Source organism: Drosophila kikkawai, chromosome 2L (assembly GCF_030179895.1).
Source record: "Drosophila kikkawai strain 14028-0561.14 chromosome 2L, DkikHiC1v2, whole genome shotgun sequence".
Classification (NCBI taxonomy): domain Eukaryota; kingdom Metazoa; phylum Arthropoda; class Insecta; order Diptera; family Drosophilidae; genus Drosophila; species Drosophila kikkawai.
Genome location: NC_091728.1, coordinates 3,408,226 through 3,429,645, shown reverse-complemented (window position 1 = coordinate 3,429,645; position 21,420 = coordinate 3,408,226). Strand labels below are relative to the sequence as shown.

At 36.1% G+C, this 21,420-nt stretch overlaps 2 protein-coding genes across 11 annotated transcripts in view; both read left to right on the top strand.

Moving 5' to 3' along the window:
* fred (friend of echinoid) overlaps positions 1-7,948 on the top strand; it is a 110,796-nt gene extending 102,848 nt beyond the window's left edge. For all 3 annotated transcript variants that reach the window (XM_070286754.1, XM_070286751.1, XM_017183030.3), the window contains 2 exons: positions 112-495; positions 7,830-7,948. In XM_070286754.1, the coding sequence (XP_070142855.1) occupies positions 112-495; positions 7,830-7,858 (413 nt within the window). In that variant the 3' untranslated portion in view covers positions 7,859-7,948. The remainder of the gene's footprint in view (positions 1-111; positions 496-7,829) is intronic.
* Positions 7,949-10,680: 2,732 nt separating this feature from the next.
* The window catches only part of capu (formin protein cappuccino), a 52,245-nt gene continuing 41,505 nt past the window's right edge, over positions 10,681-21,420 (top strand). For 7 of the 8 annotated variants that reach the window (XM_017182944.3, XM_070283321.1, XM_017182943.3 and 4 more), the window contains exon 1: positions 10,681-11,033. In XM_017182944.3, the coding sequence (XP_017038433.1) occupies positions 10,776-11,033 (258 nt within the window). In that variant the 5' untranslated portion in view covers positions 10,681-10,775. Of the gene's footprint in view, positions 11,034-19,463; positions 19,609-21,420 lie in introns of those variants that run through there. The other variant, XM_017182938.3, reaches the window with a different exon arrangement.

The following is a 21,420-nucleotide window of genomic DNA, read 5'->3' as shown; positions in this document are numbered from 1 at the left end:
TTCGTCACCTGTTTTTTGCCATAGATGCACAACTGTATAAAACTAACTAGTGACTAGCTGCTTAGTAATTTAAGCCACAATAACTCAATATAAATGTGTGCTAATTTCCAGGGTCGAGCAACAATTCCACCGAGAACAACTACAGCAATGCCAGGGATCTGTCGCAGGAGGCATTGTGGCGTCTTCAATTGGCTGCCGCTGCCCAGTCTCAGCAGATTTATGTAGAGCGACCGCCATCGGCATTTAGTGGCTTGGTGGACTACAGTGGCTATTCGCCGCACATCCAGACGGTGACCAGTTCCCTTAGCCAGCAGAGTTTCACGCCACAAAGTGGAAGCTCGGCGGTGGCGCAACCCCTGGCGCCCCACGAAATGTTGCAGGCAGCGCAGCGTTACGGAACTCTGAGGAAATCCGGAAAGCAACCTCCTTTGCCACCGCAGCGTAAGGATCTGCAACAGCAGCAGCAGCAACAGTCGAAACCGCAACAGCAATTGGGTGAGTTTATAATTTCAAAATTAATTGGAGAAGCTTAAGGCTTTAAAATTATTTTTATTAAATTTTAATGCTCTTTAACTTTACAAAAAATTTTTTTTATAAATTTGTAATGTTTTCAAATCTCTTACTAATTAAATTTTTAACCTTAAAGCTCCTTTTATACATTTCGAAAAGCTTAGAATAATCTTTAAAAGATAACATAAAATATCAATTAAAATATAACTTGCTGCCACTTAAGAAACATATCCTATTTTCCCTATTAATGTAATTATTCTTGTAATTAGAATTTTTCTTGTAACAATAAAAAACAATATCCAATTCAAGAAATATTCCATTCGCAAATCCAATACCAACACAAATCTGTAGACCAAAAATCCGAAATCGGTTGAGGCGACTAAGAAATCAGTTTGATTGATTATGCACTTAAGTGGTGGGAAATGTTTGGCTAAGAGTTGATGCTGCTGCTGTTGCTTCCAGCTCAAGCTGCTCGGATAAATAAAATAGAATTTCCTCACTGTCGGGACAATGGAAGGCCCACACATACATACACCCTCCAATGCTGTATAGAATTTGCATCTGTATATCCTTTTATGCAACAGCAGCAGTAGCAGAGAGGCAGGATGCACCAATGTACACAGATAAATGCACATAAAATAGTCAGCTCTGGGGGCTGCTCCGAAAAACAACAAATCGCTTGCAACGACAACTATAGCAGGAGATCCTCCTGCTGCTCCTCCTCCTTCAAAAAATAGAATGAAAAGGAGTCGAAATATTGCAAAATACCAAAACAAACTATGGCGAAACGAAAGGAGATGGATGGTTGGATAGAGGAGCCAGCGAACGAGCGCTATTAAAAATGTAAAATGCAAGAGCAGAAAATATTTTACAAAATCAAAATCAAACAACGCTGCCAGCTGTAAGTGAAGTGAAACGCCGAAGCGAAACTGAACACATGCACACACACACTCCCTAAAATACAAACACCACAACCAAACACACTATACACTGGCAAAAACTATGGATTGTAAGTAAAACGTAGTAGAAACTGATGGGAAATGCAATACAAAAATCTATATTTTAAGCTGGCAGTGTAATTGAAATTGATTGCAAAAAAGCAACAAGTTTTAACTAAATAAAATAACTGTGAACCTAGAGACCTTAAAAAAAGTTTAACAACTCAGCAATTTTGATTTTAGATAAAGAACAAATACCTTAAAAATATATTAAGCTATAAAATGGTTATCTAAACTAGCTTTACACTTAATGGAACAAAATGGGTTCTATATTTCAATCAACTTATATTTTAAAATCTATTTTATATATTTTTAAATATTTAATATTGCCTTAATTTAACTTTATTATATATTCTCGATTATTTTCCCTACTGAACCCTTACTTTTTAACTTCCAATTCCTTAAAGAAATCCTAATAATACTATATTAACACCAAATTCTATTTCTTAACTTTTTTTATTTATTTTAATATTTTAAAATATTAATTTTTACCATTATTTACCTCTGTTTTATATGTCCTATTATTTTCCCCCACAAAACCCTCAATTTATGACTCCTACTTGCTGATGTTTACCTGCATTTCTATTAGAATTCCATGCCCCTTAACCGCATGATCTCAGCGAACGATAAATTGATTGATTTTTCTCCATTGTCGGCCGCAATGCCACATGGAATGCATAAAAAGGATTTCGATTGCGATTGGGAATGCGAATGCGAATGCGAAAGCAAATGCTATATCTACAGATATATCTACAGCTATAGCTTAATGCTAGAGTGCTCGGCATTTACTTTCAACTATGGTTGCGGTTATTCTTCTGGCACACACACGGCGTATGCGTGATTTTTGTGTTGTTATGCATAAGATATCCGTTTCGTATTCCGTTTCATATTCCGCATACGCCCCGTATTACGGCATGGTATCTGCTAAATGCTGCTTCAATTAGACAGACCCCAGACAAAGCAAAAGTGTGAGCCAGAGAGAGAGACTGCGGCGATTGCGGTCTCTCCGCAGCGTGTGGACCAAAACAATTGTTTTTCCCAACCACCGGGGAGTGGAAAATCGTCGAGAAAATGGGGCAAAACATCCTGGACCAGCTTTCATATTTAGCCGTATACATTATGAACTGCTTCTAATCGGCTTAGAAAAGAGAAGCAGCTGCAGTTGCAGCAGCCAGCCAGCGGAGGAGCAAAAACATTTCAATTAAAACAAAAGCCATGGCCAAAGACTCTACTTTCCTGTGTCTCCTGTTGCCTGTTTTTTCAACTCCTCCTGGTGCTCCTCCTCCGGCTTCTCCAGCTCTCCTGCAGTTCGTGTGCCGCATTTTTGGCCACAAAGCAACAAAGCGGAGCCCAAAAAAACCGAAAGCAACAACGAAAATATGCCAACTCAAGATGGGCAAAAGGAAAAAGTGAGAAAGATGAACAGCTGCGGTCCAAGCGAAGCCACAAATACCCTTAATGATCATTGATAAAGACAACTTTTGAGCCTTTATTTCTCAGAGAGAGAAGGCTGGATTTTTTGTTGAACATTGTGTGGGAAGGATACTTAAACAAAGAAGAACTTGTACTAACTGAATGTTCCTCACTACTAAGACCACAGAAATGGTTTTTATTATTGATAAAAATGTTTGTTTTTTAAGCAAACTCGTAGAGCTCTTTGTGGCATTCTTTTCTGGCCAGCAAATATGTAAATATCCTTTTTCCTGCACCAAGGTTGCAAAAAACTGCAACCAAAATGGTTGAAAGATGGGTTAAAAGGGTTGGCGTAGTGTCAGCTCAATCCTACAGATGAAGACGAGAGCCTGGGTTACCTGGCGGCAGTTGCTTCACTTTTTCTTTTGTGCTGCCACCTCTTTCAGTCTCCCAAAGGAAGACTCCTCCAAAGGGGACACAGGACTTGGGACTCAGAACCCAAGTTGAATGGCAAGTGGAACTTGAGGGCCAGTTTAAAGCAATAAAAGCAATAGCAGGCAGTGGCAGACTTTTGTTAACCCGCTCCTCCTTCAGCGAACCACTTTATATTGGCCCCAACCCTGGTTTTGACTTTATACAAGAGGAAAAAATAGAAAAAAAAAACAACAAGAGAAGCAAGGAAACAACGGTAGAAGCCAAATATTTCGCTGTTGTTTCAATGCCCGAAATTGCACTGCAAAGTATGCTATGCTTTCCAGCTGCCGGCTTTCCTCGATTTGTGCGCAATCCCAATTGCCGATTTGCGGGCTTTCTCTACCTCTACTTCTCCTCTAGTTTGGCCAAAATAAAGTCCAGTCCAAAGAGCACAAATCACAGAGCGCGTTACGCAATGCCAAACATTTTTATTTCGAGTGTTTCGCTCCATTCGCTGTATTGAATTGCAGCTGCCCCGCCTGGCATTCGTTTCAATTCAGAGCTCTCGGGCTTGCCTTTTGCCGTGAGTTTCAATTAGTCCTGTCCTCCTGTGAGTGTGTGTGTATGGGGGGGGGGGGTTTCTGTGTTCTCAATATCATTTTCTCCTAGTTTAGGGTGTTGATACCAAGGAATTCGCCAAAACAGCGTTTGAGTGATTAAATTTCGATCAAGCTGAAGTTGATTGTGAGGAAGAAAGGAAAGTGCACTCAACATTAAATGCATTTGGATTCAATTAGGTAAAGTGGTCAAGTTTAAATAAAATTAATTGTTGAGGCATTTTTTTGGAATGAAAAATTAATTAAAAACAAGAAAGAAAGCTAACTTTGGCCAGCCAAAGTTTGTATACCTTTGCAGGTAACAATTAAAATATATCATAACTAAGCCAAAAATGCATTAATTTCGATTCGGAAAGCAGTTTTGTGTTAGTTTTTATTAATTTAAAAAAACTGCATACCAAATTTAAAATTTTAAGAAATCAAAATTTTTGGCCATTTTTGCTCATTTTAATGATGTAACCCCTTATCAAATTTCGCAAAAATGGCCAAAAAATCGATTTGTTCCGGACATGTCTAGAAAGATTCCCCTGTTGATGCTGATCAAGAATATACATGGTTTATGGGGTCGGAAATGATTCCTTGACTTAGAAAAATATTATTTTGTATTATAAAATCTGATTTTTTATATTAAAAAGCTTCTTGATTTTTTTTTTAAATTAAAAATATCATAACTCGGCCAAAAGAGCATTAATTTTAAATCGGAAAACTGTTCTGTGCAAGATTTTCTACAGTTAATAAATCTGCATACTTCATTTAATAATTTTGAAAATTAAATTTTTTATTAAAATCCAAAATTTTAATGATGTAACCCCTTATAAAATTTTGCAAAAATGGCCAAAAAATCGATTTCTTCCTGACATATCTAGAAAGATTCCCCTGTTGATGCTGATCAAGAATATATATACTTTATAGGGTCGGAAACGTCTCCTTCACTGCGTTGCAAACTTCTGGCTGAAATTATAATAACCTGCAAGGTTATAAAAATATAACTACAATATTTTTTAATGATTTTTTTAAGGGATGCCAAATATTACAGTCTCCTTAATTTTCAATTTTCCCTATTTCCCAATTACAATTTCACCATTTAAATTGCAATAAAAATTGGTTTACAAGTCCCTGCATCGAACAATATAGTTTCCATGTCTAACAAATTAATTTCAAAAACATGGCAAATCTCGGTTAGCCAAATCAGAGGTATAATCATAAATTTTTGGTTATCCATTAAATTTGTTTGGCTGCTCGCCTGGTCGGTTTGTTATTCCTGTTGATTAGATTTAGCTTTTTGTTTTCGGTTTCTATTTGCATTCCCTGTGTAAATTGTATGTGCGATTTGTTTTTTCCTCTCTTTTTTTTTGGGGGGTTTTGCATGATTTTGTGGCTTTTGGGAAAATACAAACGAAACGCAAAAATTAACAATTGGAGGCATATTAACCGCATCAATTTCCGTAGAACAACGGCAGCAACAAAGCGTGTACAGATCATTAAACAAACATTTACACGGATAAGGGATATACAGTTGTGGGCAAAATGATAGTTCTTACATTTTAAGGGAGTTTTTATTTACATGCAAAAATAGGAAAAGATTTATAAGGTTATACACATAATATGGCATTATTTTAGTCAGCATTTATATATATTTTTTTGATTAAAAAGTTCAGTTGAAAATATTTAAATAATTTTAGAGAATTAATTGTTGTGATTTTTAGTTAGTTGCTTACCTATTTCTTTGGTTTAAAAGTTAACTAAATTTGTTTTAAAATGTTTTAAATTTTACATTACATTAAATTAATTTTGTTTGGAGAGTAATTTCTCCACCACTATTGTCCACACCTGTTCATACACTCACACACACAAACATACGCCAGCAGCATCTACACACACACACCTTCAGCATTATTTATTACGCCATGGGGCCAAGCCACAACTTTCGACAAATTTTTTGGCAAAACATTTTACGTAATAAATTTATTTTAATTACAACGCCGAAAGTGCGGCGAAAGTGGGTTGGTGGATGGCAAGTGCAAGAGAGATAGCATCACCGAGTGGGTGTTGTTGTTGTTTTTGTTGTTGCTGTGGTTGGTAATGAATGCGCTTCAATTAAATGAAATATTCATAGGCATAAATACAAGAGCAAGCCGCCCAAAGAAGGGATGCGCAGAGGGTTGTCCTGTCAAGTCGGGGGTGCACAGGTAAAGTACAGGTAGAGTAGCATTACACAGGCAGCATCCTGAGGCACCTTATGGCGGGCGGAAGCAGCTTGTTTTATGGGCCAACAGAAGCCATCAGGACTATCAGGAGTCCAAGGGCTTGGAGGCGGACAACATGGGAGTCAAGGGGTCAAACATTAAGCGACTTTATAAGGGGGTTTCGGGAAGATAGTATCTCAACGATAATTAAATACTCTAATAAATCAATTTACATATTTTAATTGGCACAAGAATCTGGTAAGAAATAAAGATGAACTCTAGATTGAATTAAAAGAAATTAATTAATAATTAAACCCTTTTTATTTAAATTGAAATGCAATCAATAGTGAAATCTCCTATTCAATTAAAAATAAGTAAAATATAAATTTAAAAAAATTATAAATCTGAAGACCCTTGAACTTACCTGGAAAAGTTAATCAACCCTCACACCAACCACCCACGAGTAAAAAATAATGTCGGAAAACTCATTGCCAGCCCATTGGAGCCGTTTTGCAGCTTGTTAATTACGGCCTGGCCAAAATGGTTTGTTCACAGAGGGGGAAAAATGGTTGAAAAGCGACGGAAAACTGGGCGGAAAACAGAGAGGGAGAAAGGGAAAAGCGCCTGATGGCCATTGACTCTACCCCAGCGAGCTGTGTGTAATGCATCTTTTCAAACAATTTACCAATTTGGCCGCTTCGCCGGTCGTCTGTCTTTCTGTTTTCTCCCCCCAACAACAACAACAACAACCCGCTCTCATAAAATGTTTATTAGGTAATGAAACATAACAACAAGCGGTCAACATAAAGCTCAAACGACCGTGTCACATTTTGTGGAGGGAAACCTAAAAACGGTGGCGAAAATATAAGCGTTAATTGAGTTTTTCCATGGAGCAGCGAGAAATGCAAACGAAAAACTCAGAGATACGAATTTCGAAAGTATTTTATTGTGGGAAACGAACGAGAATTTCCACAAACCACTTGACTTCAAGTGGAGTGTGTGGTGTGTGCTGAAAATGTATTTATGCAAAAGCTGCAATTGTCAGAGGCAAGTCAAAGTGCATAAAGTGTCAGCTCAAATCAGCGCCAAAGCCTGGGAAAAGCGGGGAAAATCATGCTAAGAGGTGGAGTCAATGCCGAGCATTTTCCGACAGTGACAAGTGGAAAAGGTTATTGCGAAAGAGAGAGAGAGAGAGCGCGCGACCAAAGCCACAGCTCACCTCGTCGTATGTGAAGTGTTTTGGCATTTGAATCGAGCTTTTGGCGCTTCAACTTCCATATAGAAATAGATCACGATATAGAACCTATATAAATGCAACGAATATAATGCGAATAGAATATAGAATGTAGTACGAGATGCATTTAAATAAAAATACAAATACAAATAGAAATGAATGGGGCATTCAGCGAGGCATTATGCTGATTGAATGCAAATCCAAATGCATTTGGAGCGAATTTTTTATAAATACAAAACTCTCAATATATATTATGATAAATCTATATCCACAGTCTGACCTGGTTCCAAATAAAATAAGGGATATAAAACGAGTCCCTGGCAAATTAATAGCTTAGTGAAACACACTTACATGCCTGCATTAATTAATTTAAATTGCACATTTCACCATTATTTATTAATGAGCTTAAATCGCACTAAACGCAAATCGATTTTTCTCTCTTTTCCTCTCGTTGCAGCGGATATAATACAGGATTTGGCAAATTAAACTAATTGCCAGTTAAGAGAGACAACAAAAAAAAGGGCAAACAAATACCATTTTGACATTAGCATTTAAGTAAGTAAAAATATGGATAACAAAAAACTTTAAATATTTAGCTGTTTAAGTGGCGTGAAAAATGCTAACCAAGCTAATTAAGAGAAAACTTGCCTATTTCGACCAAAAAAAACAGAACACGCTGTACATGTAAAATCTCTGCAGAAATACCAAACAAAAAAAAGAGTAAATAAAACTAAAGTTAAGTCAAGCTAGAACTTAAAAATTTCAAATATTTGTCTAAAGTATTCTCCCCCTTTCGTCTGATTTTTTAAAGCCAAGCTTCTAACGAGTTTGTAGTATGAAAAATAAACTGAAAACTAGTAAATTAAAAGCACACAAAAAACTTGCATAAAATTGCCAAAGCAACAGCACTTCATTTCTCCTATATATATTTTATTTATATTTAAAATAATAATTTATTCGTTGCATGGCCAAAATATTGAGGTCCATGGCGACAAACTGCAATAACACGGCCATAATATTCTGGTCAAATCATTGTTAAACCAACAGCCAAACACAAAAGCCACCTTTTTGAGGTTTCTATGTCCTGTATACATTTTTTTTGCTTTTTTCTGTAGAGTAAAAATATGGAAATTGCGTTCGTTTAAATCAAATAAAAGAGACAAAATGTTCATTTAATTGCTTTTCCAGCCAAACCAAAAACAAGAGCAATCAAAATCAAACTTCGACACAATGGCAAAAACGAAAAAAAAAAGGGGTAAAATCCTAGGAGTTTGGAAAAGCGTTGCTGCGACTCCTCTCATTAGCTTTTGTCTCCGTTGGGGCATTAAATTGTAACGAATATTTGTGTTTGCTCGGATCGACTAATTGCGCTGCTAATTTCAATTGTTCGCCTATAATAATGCAAAAATTGTAATTACAAATTAACAATTGGTCGACTGTGTCCAGTGTCCGTTGGTGACCTAAAATTAGATTGTGTAAATTTGCAAATTAATTTGCCATTTTGCACAAAGCACTCGCTTCAGCGAAATCAGAGCACACATTATCAATTTATTTACTGTGTTTACTGTGTGCAATCTGTAAATAGTTGACACGCCCACCACCCCCTTGACAAAAATAAAACAAAAAACACTAGAGTTATTAAATTGTTGTAACCAAAATAACTTTAAAACTGAACGCTGCCAGTCGTCAAAAGTCCAAGTGAGTTGCATTTACACATAGACAGATATTGATATATATATACAGTACATATAAATACACAAAAAGGCAACCGCAAAATATGAAAATTAAAATAGCAAAACTATCTTTTAGCATAACAAAAACAGGAGAAAAATCTTTGAAATAAAATCATAATAGTTGCAAAAGAAAGAAATAATCAATCAACACAAACACACAAAATGGAATTCAATATAAATTTTAAGCTGCGGGATACGAACGAGTTTAAAAATGATTTCTGTAAACTAAATAGAGAATAAAAAACTTTAGTTACTTGTGATTACCACAATCATTTCTATCCAACTTTCCAAAAACTTTCTCCTAGTGTCTAGTGTCTGAGGTGAAAATCTAATAAAGATAGATTTTTCTTTTACTTTTTCACTTTACTAAATAAAATTGTATATCGCTTTTAGGATGTAACCATCAAAAATGGGTTGTAAAATCATTTAGTTGTACATCTATCTACATATATTTTCCCATATTTTCCCATATTTTCCCATATTTCCAAACCAAACTCTTGACAACGGACAGCCCTTTAGCAATCAGTGATATATGTAGTGGCGGAGGAAACCAAATAAAATAAACTAAAAGACCGAATCGAATCTTTTTTATGGCATCGAGAAATATCTTTAATCTTTAATCCAATAGCTATTGTTGCTCGGGCTACGTTATGAAATATTCAAGTAATAAATTCTCATAATTGAAGCATTTATTTTATGTGATGTTTTAGCAAACAGAATGGACGGTCAGTATTTTTTGGGGGTGTGTTTGCCTAACAAATTATGCATACAAATTTAGTTAAATAAATTAACTTCAATTTTAAATGAATGTTGCGCATATTTTTAGCTCTCCCAATAGCAATAGAGGCCATTTAAATGGCAAATTAAACTTTAAGTGAACTGTAAATACATAAAACACAGAGTAAACCAAAGAAAACAGATATTTCATTCCAAATAAAATGTGTGTTTTAAAATATAAACACGAAAACTTATAGAGATTATTAGTATTAAGTAAAATGGAAAGATTTTGGGAGACTCTTTGTGTTGGTCTGGGCAACATAGATTTCCCTTTAAATGGTTACTTGAAATCCTTAAAAGTTTAATTAATTTGTTTTAGAATTTGTACTATACAAAAAACTTGTTTTTTTTTACTATTTAACTAATATTTAAACCCAGACCATGGTACACAATTTTCCAAGATCTTCTTAGTTCTAAGCAAAAAATTATTCATAATCCAAAACCAAATGAGATCAAAATAGTCTATAAACTTAAGCCTAAGTCTTCAACTATGTTTAACTGTCCACATTTTATAATTTCCTCTTCAACTTAATGTAAACTATTTGAAACGGTTCTTTAATGAAAAATTTAACAAGAAACAACTGAAAAGCTAAAATGTTCGCGCCAGGCGCTTGTAACATTTTACTGAAACATTTTTATGGCGAAACCAAACATTAAACTAATTTTAAATGTAAACCTAGACCGTAATTGATATACGATATTATACAATGTAAAAGCAAAACATATATACGATAATTATAAAGTAAATAAAATGAGAATTAAACCAAACAGAGTGTTTTTTTTTCAGTCAGTTGCTCTACAACATTAGACTCGGCTGGTAGGCATCTCGTTTCCTGGCCCAAATTTGTGTGTTTTTGTTCTCGTTTCTCATATTCATTCATATTTTGGTCAAAATGCTTCAAGATTACCTCGTAGGGGAGTTCTGCTCCTTGGCCTCTATTCCCATGTCTGTCCTCATATTAATGGTGCTCCTATACTGTGCCACCGGCAAAATGCAACTATACCAAGCACCTTTGGCCCAAGTCCCGAAAAGTACAATAGAAACGCGAGGCGGAAAAGCGAGCGAAGGGAACAACAGGAGACGAAGGAGGAGCAGGAGGAGAAGGTGGCGGAGGAGGAGGAGGAGGAGGAGCATCGTGTCCGCCATGCAGGTAAATTGAAAAATGTTTGCAATTGTTTTTACCATCTTTTCACGCTTTTGTTGTACTTTTTTCGGGGCACAATTAAGGTGGGAAAAAATGTCAGTTTGCTCATGGGATACTCTTTCGGTGTGGGGTTATCATTTGTATATCCTTTAGGAAACATAATGTTTTTAAGAGTACATTTCGTAAATGATATATTAAACAAATGTATTAGGATCTAAGGCTCAGGATCCACAAAAATTCCACAAAGGTAATTCAAATAAAATATAGAAACCAAACTTGAATTACTGGAAGTAATAATTCTTATAAAAATGTAAGTCTTGTCGTATTTCTACTTAATTTTTTTCATAATTCTTATAATTTCATCTTAATTTTCATTTTGTGAACTTATTAATTTAATATTTACATATATTTTTATTGCAAAACTATAAGAAATGTTTACCTTATTGTATTTTATATTGGTTAAACTTAAAATTTATAAATTTAATTTCAACTTAAATTAAAAAATGTAGTGTTTTATGTTTATGTAGTCTTTATCTTATAATAAAATACATTTTCAATATGATTAAATTATAAAACAAAGTATTTTATGGCTTCTAAATGAAAGTGTGTTGTTTTTTTGAAAGTTTAAAAGGATCCAATTCTTCACTAACATTTTTATTATTTAATTTTATTATTTTTTTTTTTTTTCTTGTCTGCCTGGCAACTCTGAACTCGGTTTTGTGGTGTTTGTGTGTGAGTGCGCCCTGCTGGCAAACCGCAAAATGGTGACATTGTGCAAATAAAAAACAATTTACGATAAACATCAAATTTCCACAAATTACCTTATATTTTACGTGAGTTGCGAAACAGATTGTAAAACACAAACACACATACATGCAGACAGCGCGGGAAAAGTGAAAAAAAAAAGAAAACCGCGATTCGCAGATTTTACACTGCGTTGAGCATTTGGCTTTCCGTTTTTTTTCTGTTTTTTTTTTTTTGGCCATTGTTTGTGCAGCCGCATGACAAAGGGGAGGGTGTAGGGGTAAATTTCCCCCGGAGTGGTAAGAGACAAGGGGGAGTTGGGGCGCCACTTTAAACGTGCCTCACGCCTACACTTAAATTTCGAAATTTGCAATTATTTTTATTGCTCGCCATTTTGCTTGCCTCCCTGACTTTTTTTCCACACCACCCCCCTTCGCCACCACTGTTTACTGTGTGTGTGTGTGTCTGTGTGTGTGTGTGTGTGGCTTTAGCCCCAAGGTACAAAAAAGGAGCAGAATGGGGGTCATGAGCCCAGCTCGTAGGCCATTTCAAGTGCCCTTCATAAATTTACACGAAGCAGAAACGGAGAAAAATTGTTCTTTATATGGAGAAATAAATATAAATGCTTGTTAGGCATGTAAATCAGAGGGTCTAAGGCATAACAAGTAGTGAGATTACGTTCCTAAAATATATATCATAAGTACACTATAATTGGAACTTGAATATAAAGTTAAAACTAAAGAAATTTATTAGAAAACTATGGAAACTTAAGAAAAAATAGGATTTTTTATTTTTTGGTAATTATTTGTGTTTATATAATTTGATTTATTGTGGATTTTTCTTTAAATATTTGCTTTAAAGTTTACAAAATAATTTTTAAAATTTTAAATGCTTTAAATCCCCACAAGAATATCTTTCTAAATAAAGTTTAATGTATATTTACCAACTTATTCTCTTAAAACTGCAACATAATTAATGAAAATTAGCAAATACCCCAAGCAAAGTGCAACCGTCTTGACATTTGTGGGTCTACCAGAAAATCTCCTACCTGCAGGCCCCCTAATTGATGTCGCCAGGTGTCGTCGCACCCTCATAAACACCCTTATAGCCGAGACGGCGGGCCAGTTCATTGGCCGAAATCTTGGCTTTTTAGCCAGGCCAGAGGGCCAATAATTAGGAGTGTCTATAAGCCAGGGCTAAAAAAAATGATAAGCGGGCTGGCAAGTAGACAGCGGACATGGCAAACTCAAATAGACAGGGGAGAAAACTTAGCCTTGACTGTGCTCTGGCCAATGTAATCAGAGAGCATTAGGATTAGCCCGACAGTCCACAAGAAGCGGATAACGAAGTGTTGCACAGAGAGAAATATTTACCAATTAAATGTAAAAAAAAGAAACTTAATAATGGGATCATGGAACAGCCAGATACACATTGAAACCTTGCAAAGAAAGAGTTCCTATTTCTCTATTTTAATTTTAAATGAGAAAATATTCATACTATTTATTATGTTGAAATATCTATAAAAATTCTGTGAGTACTAAAAATATTTAAAATTTTTCTTATATTTTTAAAAACACCTAAAACAAGTTATTATTTAACGTGCAGTTAGAACAGAGAAATAAGCCAACACAAAACTTGGCCAAAGGCAAAATTTACAGAGAGATATAGAGAGAGGTTAAGGGAAAGAAGTTGTAGAAATTGTGGTAAACTTTTTGCTGTTTTGGCGTAAACAAAAATAAATCAATTTCTTGGTGCGTACAATTGTTGGGATAGTAGGATAGGACAGCGTCCATAACGACAGGACCAAACCAACAGGATAAAAACCAAGACCAAGCGAGAGAGGGAGTCATGTCATTGGCCCGCGGCTCTTGAGGAATGGAAATTCGGTTCAAGAGCCACAACGAGCTGAGTTTTTTTGCCCGCATTATCTTCTCTCTATATATATTTTTTTGTTTACAAATATTCAAAATACAAGAAAATACAACAAAAATAGGACAACATTTACACGAAGTATGTTGAGGCGACTTATCCTTGGGACCTTGTTGATTGCATTGAGCAGAGTCCCTGATGCCGTGGGCAAGTATTAATGTATAAGCTGGGTCAGGACAAGGAGACAAGAATGCTACTAAAAATATAAAATATTTAAAGAAGGAAATTTAAAGCCAGTTTCTTGATTTAATGCTACCCCAAAGAAAAAATCTAATTACACATATGGTTGTCTTAAGCGAAACCCCAATTCAAGTGCCAAAGGAACGGGGTTGAAATGTAGTTAACTTTTAGTGGATCTGCATGCAAATGGATCTGCTCTCGATATCCCACCCACCCATCCTTTTGGCCACAATCCCCTTCACCATTAATTCTTATTCCCCGAGTTCTTGTCGCTGTGTTTCTGCCGTTTTCCCCATTGTTGCTTCGCATTCTCATTGACAAGTTTAATTGATGGGCGTCAGCGTCAGCGTCAGATGCCATGTGCAGCTTTTAGCTTCGCTTCGATTGAGTTTGGGGAAAAGGCGTTGGCCAAGACACCACCCACCAGACACACCCCCTATGCCGCCCCTCGCCCCGAACGAACAGTACACCCTCGATTACCGGAATGGCGACGCGACAAAACCGCAGAATCTAATTTGGCACAAACCACCAAAGCAATTAAAGTTGCAGCACTGCAAACGGTGTCCAATGCGAACGTTCCTCATCTGTCTCTGTCTCTCTACCTCTCTTCTGTTCTCAATGTGTGTGTGTGGGGGTGGGTTTGAGTGGGTGGGTGTGCGGGTGTGAGAATGGGTGTGCCTCTGGGTAGGTGAAATGTCATTGCAAGTGCTCCAGAAAAAAATTACAAGTGTGTAAATTTAGGGAAAAATCAGAGAGTCAAATGGGTTTAGATTAAGCCTATTTGTTAAAATTTTTTATTTTTCAATTGTAATTTATATTAATATTAAACAAAAATCAATTAAATATTATTAAATAATTAATTTTGCAATTGGCACTAGGCTTAAAAAAGTACAGTTCGTTGCTAAAAGCTGTGTTTAAGACGCGTGATGTAAATCAGGGGTTCAGGGTGAAGGTGAAAGTCTCTTATCAATGGATTCTCGGAATCAAGCGATGGCTTCCGAAGAAGCATTCGATCCAAGTTGAGATTGATAAGTGCTATTTATAACGATGGCCGCACTCTCCGCTTACTTTTTTATATATGTATGTATATTCCAAGGAGGTGTACCTAACGACACTGAAAGAAATTAAATTCACCTGATTGTGTTCACTTACTTTCAAATGTAGAGGTAATGCAACATTTGTACAACATTTGTAATCAAAGTGAAAGTAACTAACAAGAAAGAACCAGAAGCCAGATAATCCTTGTGAAACCTGTACCAAAATAAACATTGCTGAAAACTAATTAAGAGTCCATTTTCTTAGTAAATTATTGCCCAGGTATTATTATTTTTAAAGTATTACTTTATTTAAATAGATAAATACAAATTTGATTAAGTTTCATTGTCTGCCTGGCAAATAAAATAAAATGCTTTATTACAATATTGGATGAACATTATGTCATAATACAAAGAGACGCAGTTCTGCTCATGATTTTCGTCGCTTAAATGTCCCCAACCCCATTTAAAAAATGATGCTGGCTTCTGTGAGGCCACAGATACGAAGTGGCCCTCGTTCTCCCTATCATTAATGCCTAGCCAATAATGCCACTTAGTTAGGTTTGGTTTAATGGCATGAATTTCTTTTTCATTTCGAAAGGAGGCTAAGTAACCTCCCATTTCACGACACCTTTTCTCAGCAGTCTGCCAATCCACCTCTTCATATAAAATTCGAAAATATCGGTTCCCTAATAGCTCGAAACCCGATGGTATCGTAATCGTAGATAAAGCCGGGACTTCCACGTTTGCAGCATCTGGCTTGTTCGAAACTGCCTGCAGTTGATTTACCACCGCCTGAAGTTGGTTTTCAATCTTTTTTTGTGCCGCAAGACTTTCGCTCAGTATACCCTCCATCTTGGTTTGTTGTCCTTCCATCTTAGTTTGCACCTCCTGAAGTTGTCTTCCCAGCGTAGCTTCCACTTCTTGTAGTCGTCCTTCCAGCTTGGCATACACTTCCTGAGGTAGCTTGGCCTGCACATCTCCTATTTTCACCTCCAATGTCTCCAGCTTCGTATTCCCTTGGTTCTGGGCCTTGACGACTTCGCCTAGCCGTGGACTTAGTTCAGTCAGACAGTAGCTGTCGCACTGGTTTTGTTTCGGATCCTCAATGACACAAATATACCCCGACTGGCCCTTCGCGCAGGATCCTTGCCGCAGGATACAGGTAGCTAGCACCCAGAGGACGAATGCAGTGAAGCTGTGCATCCTTTAACTGCGAGATCGTATGACCGTGGAAGTTGTTAGTCTCTTAAGAACTGATTCCCGAAGTATTCGAAGACTTTCGAAGAGGCATCTGGCTTCGGCAGGGATCGATAAGAGCTTTATATGTATACATAAATATATAAAGAGGACGGCACTCTCTGTGCTTGTGTAGGTCTACGCCAAATATGTATGGACTTATGTAGGAGACAGAAAAATATAGTAAATATAAAAAATTATACACAACAAAAAATAATCATTGTTTAATACATTATTTTGAATTCCCTTAGTTTAAAAGCTATTTGAATGGATCTTTGCAGATAGATTTTGTATGTGAGTATTTAAATCGGACAGTGCTAGATCGGACGACTAAATAATGTACATACATAGCTGCCGTAGGAATTTTGGTTATAGCTTTTAAAAAGAATCATGGAAGAAATGTATGTATGTAAATGTATTATTTAATTAATTTAAATAGAACATTTATTCTTATTATTTATTATTTGTATGTACTTTACTACAAAATACGCAAGTCAGAATCAAATAATTCATTCATTTTCACACCTAAAATTAACACCATACAAAGAAAAAAAAATACATTACATCCACTTGTATCTACAAAATGTCCAAAATGTATTTTCGGTTGAACCCGAATGATTTTGGGTAACCTGTCGCTGGCATTTTTGGGCTAACATGTGGTTGTGGTGGTTCCCGGTGGCTATTGGGTGGCGCGGGACTATAATTTAAAATAATTCTCATTTCGTCGCAACACACGGTACATTTTTTCGGTCAGCTTTCGTGTATGAGGAAGTGTGTGTGTGGGGTCCCTGCCAAAATTGCGGTTGAATTTCTAGTAATTTTTCGGGACACACGCAATTTTGGAATTTTTGGAAGTCAATTTCGGTGGCGCTCAGGGATCAAGTTTCCCTGCATCAACTGCATTCTGGGTTGGCTTTAACCATTTTAAATCAAATTGGGGGTTATGACAGGACTCTCGAGTATATCTATATAGCCCAGGAATGGACCTTCAATTGATGATTAAAAAATTACAGAACAAAATAAGGAGTATTATTAAATATTGGTTTTAATTTTGAATATTATATGATTGTCATTACAGGAATGCTTTTTTATCTCAGCACCAAAACGAAAAAGTCTAACCTTTGATCTCGTTTTTCAACTGTTTTTGAATGCATTAACGTGATGCATCTGCTCCTTTTTGGACACACTAATTCCCGCTGTCCGCAAAACACCCTCCTTTCATTAGGCTCTCTTTCCTCCGGCAGATTTGCCTCACCACTCCCGTCTAGCCCCACATTTTTGTCCAATTTCGTGCAATTTCACGCTATCATCTCTAGGGCAAAAGCAGGCTGTGGACTAGAGCGCCATCTGTCGGCCACTGGTCAAGGTTGGAGAGGTACACAGAGAAAATAAATTTAAAAAATTCTAAATTAAAATTTATTAAATAATAAAAACCCAAAGACATAAAATTGTTTCATTTTTTTAAATGTCAATTTACATTTGTAACATTATTAAAAATTAAAGAATTTAATAATAAAAATGTTATTCTGTTATTGACATTTTTAGTTATTAAATAATTTGAATTTAATTGTTGTAATATTTTTTTTAAATCAATTTGTCACTGTATCCTCGCTTTTATCATCCCAAAAACCAGTGGCTGCCATCGCAGCATCCCAATCGCTGGCCCCGATTCGCATTGCTTTTTATTGGCCATAACTGACTTTGTCATGGGAGATCCAATGACAGGGGGGGGGGGGGGTGATGAGTGGGTTTTAACCCGGACTGGGGGCAGTGTCTAAAAAGGGGTGTGCGCTGGGTTTGTCAGCGTTTTAGCTTCCCCTAGAGCGTATTGGATGCTTCGGCCAGATGATAATTGTTGTTCTTTTTGTTGTCGTCGTTGCTAGAGTCGCCATTGTTGCCATTTGTGCTTGGCTCAGACGTTGCTCATACGCCCTGTTGCGGGCGCCATTTTGAGCGTTGGCAGAAAGAGCAGTTTGTGCAACATTGTTACTATCACTGCACCTGTGTGTGGGGGCAACAGGGTCTGGCGAAAGGGGGTCTGATTGTATGGGAAAATCTTTATATTGAATTACTTAAAAATTTCTATAAAATTCTATCATTTCAAAATAATGATAAAATATTGTTTCCAAAACAATTAACAAATACAGCAATTGATAAGCATTAAATATAATTTCTTAGACTCATGAATAATAAAAATCGTGCCAAAATTTGTTTCATTATTTTTAAAACTTTAAATTATATTTACAAAATATTCTTTAACCCCTTTGGCTGGCCGTCTCTGTATCTCTCGATTTTGTGGGCCGCTTCCCAGGCAGCTTTGCGTTGCCTTTTGGCATTAAACTTGTGCGCCAACGACACAAGTTGCCTTCAAGTTTAGCTTTGATGATTCTCTTACCTGCAACTCCTGCGCCAACTTCCTCTCTCCCTCTCTCTCTGTCACTCTGTCCCTCCTGAGTTGCCACAGCGCGTGTCGTCCTTTGTTCCTGGCAGCGAGTGTATCTGTGGGTCCCCAGCGTCTGGCAATTTGTCAAACAATGTGTCAAAATGCATTCCCAAGGCCTCAACACACACCGAAGATGTGTCGTGTAAAATTAATTAAAATCCAAGCTGCAACATTTTGAGTAAGAAAGTTTTCGTGGGATTTCCCCGGCATGCATTAAGTCCAATTAAAATGGGAAATCTTTCATGGGCTAATTAAAAAGGCTTTGCCTTAGTGCCGTTTCTGCTTCGTTACTGCAACAAATCGCAAACTGAGTCGGCTAATGAGTTACGAAATGCATAATTCTAATCGGATTTACCTCTGTACAGAGAACGTGACCCATGGGGGAGCGTGTGTCCGTCTGTCCGTTTGTCCGTCGGTAAGTCTGCTCTTATCAAAGTGCCATAGCAGGCAGCAATAAACGGCTTATCAGCTGAGCAATACATATACCAGCAACAACAATCACTCAATTGACACACACATGCAACATCACCACAAAAACAAAACGAGAAATGTGCGAAAAGTCGGGTAAAAATTAACGCCCCAACCAAGAATAAAAAAATATAAATAAAATAACACTTAATAAAAGGAAACAAAAGTACAGATAATACGATTTAAATGCTCTAACCAAGGAAAGGTATTAAGACTATTTGGTATGAATTTATATTAAAAATATATAAGTTACATTATTTAAACAGTTTATTGAAAAAATTTAAGCCTTTATTTTCGATTAATTAAATGCTTTTATATTTTTACCTATTTATTTATCGATAATTTCCCAAAAAAAAAGCAATCAATCTATGTCAACTTTGCTATATTTGTCAGTTTACCATTTTTAATATAAAATATGATAACATAAAAAATAACTTAGCTATAGGTGTAAAAAAAAATGAATTGGGGCCTTAGTTTTATATCTATAAAGACAGCAACTATATATTGGTCAGTGCATATATTGGAGATAAAATGTCATTTTAAAGTAAGTGTTAATTTATTTGTAATTTTTTTAATTGTTTTATATTACAAAGGTGTTTTGGGGAAATACCTTAAAAAGTCTCATACAAAATGTGGCATCATGTCATCGTTTACGCTTAAATTCTCCTCCTTAATGATTCATTGAAGTCGAGCTAAACATTTTATTGTTGCATTTTATAAATGGTTAAATAGAATTTGTGTGTATTTCTTTTTTTTTTATATGCAAAGTTCGTTTATTCGCACTGCCCAAAGGTTAAAAAGAGAGTATAAAAAAACAGAGAGCGTGCGAGAGGTGGACTTGATAAGCGTTGATAAACTAGGAAAAATTAGGGGGTACAAAAAACTTTTAACTACAAAATTTTATATAATAAAAATGTAAAAAAAGAAACAAATATTAATAATATATAATGAACAAAAGGGGGATTTTAATGTACAGATGATATTATAATAAAATAACTTATAAATACCACTATACGTAATATATACTTTTTTTTTCCTGTGTAAACCCACCGCCAGAAGCTGGAAGCTATCGATGCTCTAAAAGCCCCCACAGAAGCCAGGCCCGGAAAAGCTCATAAAATCACAATTGCAATTGCCCGGGGACCGGCTGTGTCTCTGTATTTAGTATCTGTGTGCGATTTGTGTGCCACCGGACAGCGTACAATGAGTCACGTTGTCGTAACCCCGAAATTAAATCCCCGTTGAACCGGCGATGCTAATGAGCCAACGGATTCGATTTGCCGGACTTGAGATGTGAGCTACAATTAAAGGGGATCGATCGGCATTGGAATTGAAAACGCAATTAGAATCTCAGTGGTCACTAATAGACATTGACTGATGCTTAAGGGGTTATATTTTGGGATATAGCTTGAGATTTAGGGGTATCAAGAATGTGGTATAAGATAGGGGTTATGTTAATGAAATCAATTCAGGGTTTAAGAGCTCAAAAACAACTCTTATTTAAGATTTTTAAAATACTTTTTTAATTCCTAAAAGGTTTTCTTCGATCTTGACAATTGGAATAATTATAAATATGTACGTTTTCGAATAAATATTTAAAATATTTCCATTCAAATTTGAACAATTTATAAAACCTAAATGGTATTTCTTTAATTTTTAAAACAATTTGAATAATTTTGAATAAATTTTGGAATAAAATGTTAAGTATTTATAATATTGAATAATTTATGAATATAATACGAATACATTTTTTATCAAAAATAATTATGCTATCATGTTTTAATAATTTTTTTTCAAAAACCTCCTTAAAGTAGGGTATCTCAAGACCCCTAAAACCCGCCACCCTTGCCAAAAACTCTACGAATATAAAAAAAATATAATAAACAAAACCATAACAAATGCGCTCAGCTGTTATCAGGCACTAGTTTGTCGCTTGCTCTCCCCGATTTTACTCTCTGCCAGCGATGGATTCTCTCATTCTCGGAGAGATAGCTTCGCCGATTTGTTCAGAGTTTTCACAGTCAGTGTGCCATCGATTTTTCCCACAGCTGCCTCGTGGCTCTCGTGTGTTTTTTGTTGTCCTAGGACCGTGTGAGTCAGCTGATGGCGCTCGGCTCTCCCTTCGGTTGTCCCTTCGGCTACCCTTCGCCTGCCGATTTTCCACTCGGCTCGCTTTGTTGTGACACTTCATCTGACAGCTGCAGTTGCATTTCATAGCTTTTCCTGCATTTTGCAATTAAATAACCAATAATAATTGTTTGTTACGACCAAAAGTAACGCTAGAAATGCTAAAACGGAAACGGAAATCGCCGGATTCGTGGACTAATCGGTGAAATTGTAGGGCAGTGCGGTGGCC